The following is an 8,022-nucleotide window of genomic DNA, read 5'->3' on the forward strand; positions in this document are numbered from 1 at the left end:
TTAATGGTATTATTACTATTTGATCACTCGGTGGCTGCCAAGGAATTCATGGAACAAGAATATAGGTGGAAGGAGCATCTTAAATGGGTTAGATGGGGAGACAAAGTGGAGACACACGGAGATCGTGTGGCATGGATTCGAATACTGGGTCTTCCCCTGCGCCTTTGGGGGCAACGCAACTTTCAGACGATTACGGGAGGATTTGGGAAGATAATAGCTCCGTTTGAAGACATTCCCCACAGAGTGGATCTCTCACACATCAAGATTGGCTTACTCACCACCAGGAGAAATCGTATAAATGATGAAATCCGTGTTGCGTTCGAAGGGAAAGTATATAAATTGGGTATCATAGAATTCGATGAAGACTGGTTTCCCTTCAGATTTGATGATGATGAAGATTATGTTAAGTTGACAGGTATCAAAGAGAAAACAAAAGAGGTGGTTCAGAAGGGAAAAGAAAATGATGAAATGGAAGAGGGGGAGATACGACCTGAATCAGGTGGAACGGAAGCGCAAGGACCGGAAAATTCTAGGGTTCCGACGATCGATTCTGAGAAGACGGAGGTGGAAGACGAAGAGTCTCATGGGGAACCGACAGGTGTGGAGACTTCGAGAAAGACAGACGAATCGACACTCCGGAATAAATCTATTACTAACGGTACTTTTCACCCAACTTGCCACGTGGATGGAGCATACCGTGTAACTCATAACAACCCAAACTCAGTATACGGTGGGCCAAATATTGGGCTTCCACTAATTAATTGTTTTGGGCCCTTCCCTGCTCCATCTGCATGTGGAATAAACAACGACACACAAATGATTAAAGTGGGCAGATCCAATGGGAAAAGGAGGCGGATCGTAGAATGTGATGATCTAACTCCTAATATTGTCCCGTTGATGGAATTAGAAGATGATACCCCCTACCTCATACAATTCCCCTTCCAGATTCCCCACCTGCCAATTTCGAAGATAACCAAATTGACCTTAATACCCCTCCCCCACAACAATGCGAGAATACAGATGCAACTCCCCAAAACCCCCAGACATCGGAACTTGTCAAAACTGCTGAATTGGGAAAGGAATTGGGATTCGACATTAGCCCTGATAACCCTATCCTTCATGAAGCCATGGGATAAGAAGGCGAATGTTTCGTCCCTCAATGAACTGTCTCAGCTTGAACGTAAGGGGAATTGGTGAGGCACATAAAGTCAGTTGGGTGAAACGACTTAAGACGCGCAATAAGATATCATTCCTGGGACTCCAGGAAACTCAATTGATGAACATTGACGCTATCGATGTACATGGTTGCTGGGACTCAGATGAATTTCAATTTTCTGCAACTCAGTCATCTGGCAGATCAGGCGGGCTGCTGAGTATATGGGACGCGAACATTTTTTAGGTAAGGGAAGTAATCAAATCGAATCATTTCTTGATAACCATTGGTGATTGGGAAGGGATTCCAAGGGATACGATAGTTGCCAATATATATGGTCCTCACGACCCGGTTGAAAAGAAAAGACTATGGGAAGAGTTGCTACATTGGAAGAAGGAGAGACCATGAACATGGGTTTTATTTGGGGATTTCAACACAGTTAGAAGACGAGATGAACGAATTAACTCTCAGTTCTATCCCTCCTCTGCTTTCTACTTCAATAGATTCATCTCTGAAGCAGGTCTTCATGACATCAGAATGGGGGGGGGGGGGAGCAGATATACTTACTTTTGCCAGACGGATATAAAGCTTAGCAAACTCGATAGATTCCTGGTATGTAGTAATTTTATCAATGCCTTCCCGTCTACCTCAGTCACTGCCCTCCCAAGAGAGCTATCAGATCATAGCCCAATAATACTCCAAACTTCCTCCCCGGGTTTTGGGAAAACCCCATTCCGGTTATTTAATTCTTGGCTCGATTGAGAAGGATTTAAGGCGGTCGTTAAAAAGGCCTGGGGTGAATTTAAAGGGTACGGTGTGCCAGATATGTACATGATGGCGAAATTGAAGTATCTAAAAAATGGGATAAAAATATGGAGAGCTATAGATCAACCTAAGGAAGTGATAGAATTACAGGAAACAAAAAGAAGAGTTCATGAGATTGACCTGATAGCAGAAGAGCGAATGCCTTCGGAAGAGGAGATAAGTGAAAGGAGGTTCGGGTTTCAAAAAATAGCAAAAATGGAGAGGTTCTTAGTTGAAGATATTAAACAAAGGGCGAAGATTAAGTGGATAAGTGATGGAGATGAAAATTCAGCCTTCTTTCATGGTTTTGTTAATAACAAAAAGAGAAAGAATAGGATCGCAGGTTTACTCGTTGACAACCAATGGATTACTGAACCAGAAGCAATTAAATCTGAGATTTTCAGATTCTATCAAGAGAAATTCCAAGAAAGGTGGTCGTCCAGACCAAAGTTCTTCAGTTCCCGGTTCAATACCTTAGACCCATTGGCAAGCGCAAGTATTGAAGCCCCGATCACAATTGAAGAAATAAAAGAGGCAATTTGGGCATGTGGAAATGAAAAAAGCCCAGGCCCTGATGGATTCTCCTTCAAACTTATAAAACGGCATTGGGAGACAATGAAGCACGACATAGTGAACATGGTTAAACACTTTGAAAGACACAGAGACATCAGCAGGGGATGTAATGCTTCATTCATTACCCTTATCCCGAAGATGAAGGACCCGCTCTCAGTTGGGGACTACCGGCCGATAAGCCTCATTGGTTGTATACAAGATCATTGCAAAACTACTATCTAGCAGGTTAAAAAGGGTGATTGGCGGATGTATAGGAGATGTACAATCAGCATTCCTTGAAGGTCGGAATATCCTGGAAGGACCCTTAATCGTCAATGAAATGTACTCATGGGCAAAAAAAGCGAATGAAAAGATGCTACTATTTAAGGTAGACTTCAATAAATCCTTCGACTCGGTCAATTGGGAATACTTGGATCACATTCAAATACAACTGGGGTTTGGTGAAAAATGGAGGAGATGGATACAAAGCTGCTTAAAAACCCCAACACTATCGGTCTTAGTTAATGGGTCCCCGACTAAGGAATTTGGAATGGGATGTGGAATAAGGCAAGGGGACCCTTTATCTCCATTCTTATTCCTAATAGCGATGGAAGGGCTGCATATTGTAATGGAAGAGGCGTGTGCTAAAGGTGTATTCAGAGGGACGCAAGTCCCTAATAGTGAAGTATGCATCTCACATCTGTTATATGCAGATGATGCCCTTTTTGTTGGAGAATGGAGTGATGAAAATATTAAAAACCTTGCAAGAATACTTAGGTGCTTCCATGTATCTTCGGGTCTGAAAGTAAATTTTGATAAGTCAAAGATCTTTGGAAGTGGAGTGGATCGGCAGGAAGTAACAAGATTGGTGGAGCCGCTAGGCTGCAAATCAGCTGATTTTCCATTCACGTATCTTGGAGTACCTATAGGGGCGAACATGAAATACAAAAGACATTGGATGCCGGTGATAGAAAAATTCCAATCCCGTCTGAATATATGGAAATCTAAAACCTTATCCCTCGGGGGTCGACTAACACTAGCGAAGGCTGTTTTGGGAAGCCTACCCACCTTTTATTTTTCTTTGTTTGTTGCTCCTACAGGTGTTATCAAGAAGTTGGAAAGCATAAGACGAAGATTTCTTTGGGGAGGCACGAATGAGGAAAAAAGGATCAACTGGGTGGCATGGCAATCAGTGACTGCCCGTAAGGAGACTGGTGGATTAGGAATGGGATCTCTCAGGGCTCAAAACCTATCACTAATTACGAAATGGATATGGAGGCTCAAAGTAGACAACTCAGGTTTATGGAGCAAAGTTATTAATGGAATTCACAATCTTCATGGCAAACCTGCACAACATATCTGTAAGAAAACACTACCTAGAGTATGGAGTCGAGTGGCTGGAGTGCGAGATGAATTAAAAAAATTTGGAATTGACATTGATGAAGTAATAATAAAGAAAATCGGATCAGGAGATGAGACTATGTTTTGGCTTGACAAATGGTTTGGCGGCTCAACACTGAAGGACTCCTTCCCAGAGGCATACAAACTGGAAGGCCACAAGCATTGTAAAATAAGTAATCGTATACAACATGGTACCATGAACTGGGAATGGAAATCAACTCCAAGAACGGTGGATCAGATCAGTGAGATTAACATGCTCACTAACACAGTCGGTGATTATCAGCTTATGGATGGAAGAGATAAGTGGAGGTACACTTTATCTAGTGATGGTGCTTTTCATGTCGATGCTCTCAGATTCAAAATTGATTGCTAGAACATACCATTGATGGAGACCCATTTAAAATGGATTCATGAGACTCCATTAAAGGTGACATGCTTTATATGGAGGGCCAATTTAGACAGAATACCAACCGCATGTGCTCTACTCAAACGAGGCATTCAACTGGATTCCCCCATATGCACATATTGCGGGACTGCAGAAGAGGATGCATATCATGTGCTCCTTCGATGCCCAATGGCTATGCAGGTTTGGGATTAGGTGTTTCGTTGGTGTGACATCCCTAATGTTCAATTCGCATCGGTGGAGGAATTATTGAAGTTTTCATCGCAGTGGGGGACATGTACAAAGAGGAGAAAAAGCTTCGTCAGTATCTGTTATGGAACGGCATGGCTCCCTTGGAAGGCAAGGTGTGATTGGGTATTCAAAAAATCTAGAATCTCTCCTGTTAAGGTGGCTGACTTGGTGAAATCCACAGTGTTTCTGTGGATCAAATATAGGAGAGAACATTGTAATTTTCAATGGATTGATTGGTGTATCAATCCTTTTTTGTGTCCGTAATTTCTTTCTTTATGTTTGTACTTATTTTTCCCTCCCTAGCGTCTTGCTAGGGTGTGGCCTCTTAATGATATTTGCCGTTTCCAAAAAATCTATATTTACATACCAATAACTTTAATAGATATTATATATTACATTTTAATACTATAACTTTAATTACATAATAATAACTCATCTATATCACTAAAAAGAGAAAATGTAGGTGGATGGTCTTATACTCTTACGTAGATCTGGGCTTGCAAAAAATTGACATATGGCAACTTAAATTGACAGATGCGATAGAGAAAGTCTTAATAACATCACGCTAATTATAAAAGCTGTAAAGAATAGGATGTATTTGGAAAATAGAGTGGGGGTCTACTTAAATCACTTTTTTGCAATACATATTATATATATACCATGTATGCCATACCCTCTATCTTTAGACATCATTTTCTAGAAAATGGAAGCTCAACATATTATTCAGTTAAAAAATCCCTCCTTGTTCCTATTCCCCAAAAGCTCTTTTTCCACAACTGTCAAATCACCATCACGCTTAAGCCGTAGATTCCGCCATGTATTATTAGCTTCCCACCCCTCTGTCGCAGCCCCTAAGCGGGAGAAAGATGCAAAAAAGCGTGTCGTCATTACAGGTATGGGTCTCGTCTCTGTGTTTGGAAATGATGTTGACACATACTACGATCGTCTCTTAGCTGGGGAAAGCGGAATCAGTTTAATAGATAAATTCGATGCATCAATATTCCCAACACGATTCGGTGGACAGATTCGTGGATTTAAGTCAAATGGTTATATTGATGCAAAAAGCGACTCTAGACTTGATGATTGTCAACGCTATTGCCTTGTTGCTGGGAAAAAAGCTCTTGAAGATGCTGGTATTGGAAGCCACGAACTCCTCAAGGTTTGTAATTAATTTCTTAGTGTTTTTTCATGTATCTAAATGTTTTATCGAATATTGGTGTACATGCAGATAGATAAGGAACGTGCTGGTGTTCTAGTTGGATCAGGAGGTGGAGGCGTTACAGTATTTTCTGATGCTATGAGGTGTCTCATAGAGAGAGGTCATAAGAAAATTACACCATTTTTCGCTCCTTATTCTCTAACAAGCATAGCGTCAGCTGTTCTTGCTATGCATGTTGGATTTATGGGACCAAACTACAACATCTCAGCTGCTTGTGCCACAGCCAACGCTTGCTTCTGTGCTGCTGCTAATCATATTCGTTTAGGGAATGCGGACATGATGATTGCTGGTGGGGTCGATGCTCCCTTGATTCCTCTGGAATTGGGTGGTTTTGTTGCATGTAGAGCATTGTCTCGAAGAAACCTTGAGCCCCAGAGAGCTTCTAGACCATGGGACAAAGAAAGAGATGGGTTTGTTTTGAGCGAAGGGGCTGGTGTTTTGGTAACTTCTACTCCACCCATGTTGGATGAATTGATCATTTCAAAGTGCCCATCTTTGGATATATGGCTTACAATCCCAACTAAGTTTTTCAAAAAACTTCAATCTTGTTTTTGTTTGTTCAAGAAAACCTAACGAACGTAACCTTTTGTATAAAAAAACCTAACTCAGTTTCCAAATCGTTTAAAAAATCCCAACCATGTTTTGTCTATTCAAAAAGTTAAATTCTTTGGTTTTTTTCAATAGAGAAGACATGATTTAGGCTTTTTGAACGGTTTAGAAACTTCATTGGTGTTACAAATCATTTTCCCAATATGGTAATAAGCTAGGTCATTTGTTTCTTTTCTTTGACTTCCATAGAATTGAACAAAAATGTAACTCCGTTGGGCTTTCTTACACAAAAGGTTAAGTTCGTTGGGTTTTCTTGAACATACAAAACATAAGTCGGGTTTTTTGAAATTTTTGAAAACTTCGTTGGGCTCCTAAGTCATTTTCCAGTGGATATATATTGATATTATTTGTTTCAAGGTGATGGAAAGTTTAGACCATGCAATGAGAAGAGGTGCACCCATACTTGCTGAATACTTGGGAGGTGCATTAAATTGTGATGCATATCATATAACTAATCCGCGACCTGATGGATTCTCGGTTTCATCTTGCATTAAAAGTAGCCTTATAGACGCTGGTGTATCCGCAGAAGAGGTACTTGATATTTTAGTTTTCATTTTTAGAGAGATTAATACATTATATATTTTAAGTTTTTAACCAAATCTTGTAGGTGAATTACATCAATGCACATGCAACTTCAACCGTGATTGGGGATATGGCTGAGGTAAATGCTCTAAAAAAGGTGTTTAAGAACACTAAAGGGATCAAAATGAACGCAACCAAGGTGAAGAAGCTAATAGTCCACTTTGATTGTTCATGTTTCAGATTCAGCAACATATTGACGTTATTTAATTTCTTGTTTTTTGTGATCAGTCGATGATTGGACATAGTATGGGAGCTTCTGGAGGTTTGGAAGCCATTGCTACAATCAAAGCGATTCAAACAGGATGGTTGCATCCCACCATTAATCAATTTGTATGTGCTTGTTCATTACATTAAATTTTCTTTTCCTTTCATGGTTCCACTTTGATGATCTTTGAATCCTCGTTGTAACTATAGAACCCAGAAACTGTTGAATTCGATACTGTTGCAAATTGAAAGCAACAACATGAAATCAACGTTGGTGAGTTTGTTTTCCCTTCTCCATGGTTCAGTTGCCATTTTAATTAATTACTTCACTTATTCAAACTCTTTTTGGATGCAGCCATCTCAAATTCGTTTGGTTTTGGTGGACAAAACTCAGTAATAGCATTTTCTGCATTCAAACCTTAGATATGATCATATTGAACGTGCACCCGATCTTATTTAGAAACACTTAATTTCCAAATATAGCAGTTTCATGTGAATATGTTTTTTTTTTCTTTTTTTTTTGGTTCAAGCTGCTCAGATATCAAGAACTCACCGAATTAACAAATAGCAAGGGGAAAAGTATTAAATTTGAAATTGACAAAACACTTTTTTTTATTGAAATAGCAAATATATTATATATAAGGCCCCAACCTAGCAAGAAGCTAGAGGGTACAAATAAAGATTACAACACAATTAAATGAATTATAGAGAACTAAAAGGGTAGTGCAGCCACTCTTTCCACTTACACTTTCCCAATTCACCCCTCAGTTTTAGCCAAAAAAAAAAACCACCGATTTGACATATTCCGTCCCTTTAATTGTATTAGTAAACACCTGTTGGAACAATCTTTCACACGTCTATATG

At 39.9% G+C, this 8,022-nt stretch overlaps 1 protein-coding gene across 1 annotated transcript; it reads left to right on the forward strand.

Moving 5' to 3' along the window:
• Window positions 1–5,242: 5,242 nt before the first annotated feature.
• Window positions 5,243–7,790, forward strand: LOC145041751 (3-oxoacyl-[acyl-carrier-protein] synthase I, chloroplastic-like). Its single transcript, XM_078989920.1, has 7 exons — window positions 5,243–5,703; window positions 5,773–6,204; window positions 6,730–6,903; window positions 6,980–7,093; window positions 7,183–7,284; window positions 7,369–7,432; window positions 7,514–7,790. Exons 1-6 carry the CDS (start codon window positions 5,248–5,250, stop codon window positions 7,405–7,407), a joined length of 1,317 nt encoding a protein of 438 aa, XP_078846046.1. The 5' UTR covers window positions 5,243–5,247; the 3' UTR covers window positions 7,408–7,432; window positions 7,514–7,790.
• The last annotated feature ends 232 nt before the right edge of the window (window positions 7,791–8,022 follow it).

Source organism: Lactuca saligna, chromosome 1, assembly GCF_052625555.1.
Source record: "Lactuca saligna cultivar CGN05327 chromosome 1, ASM5262555v1, whole genome shotgun sequence".
Taxonomy (NCBI): Eukaryota; Viridiplantae; Streptophyta; class Magnoliopsida; order Asterales; family Asteraceae; genus Lactuca; species Lactuca saligna.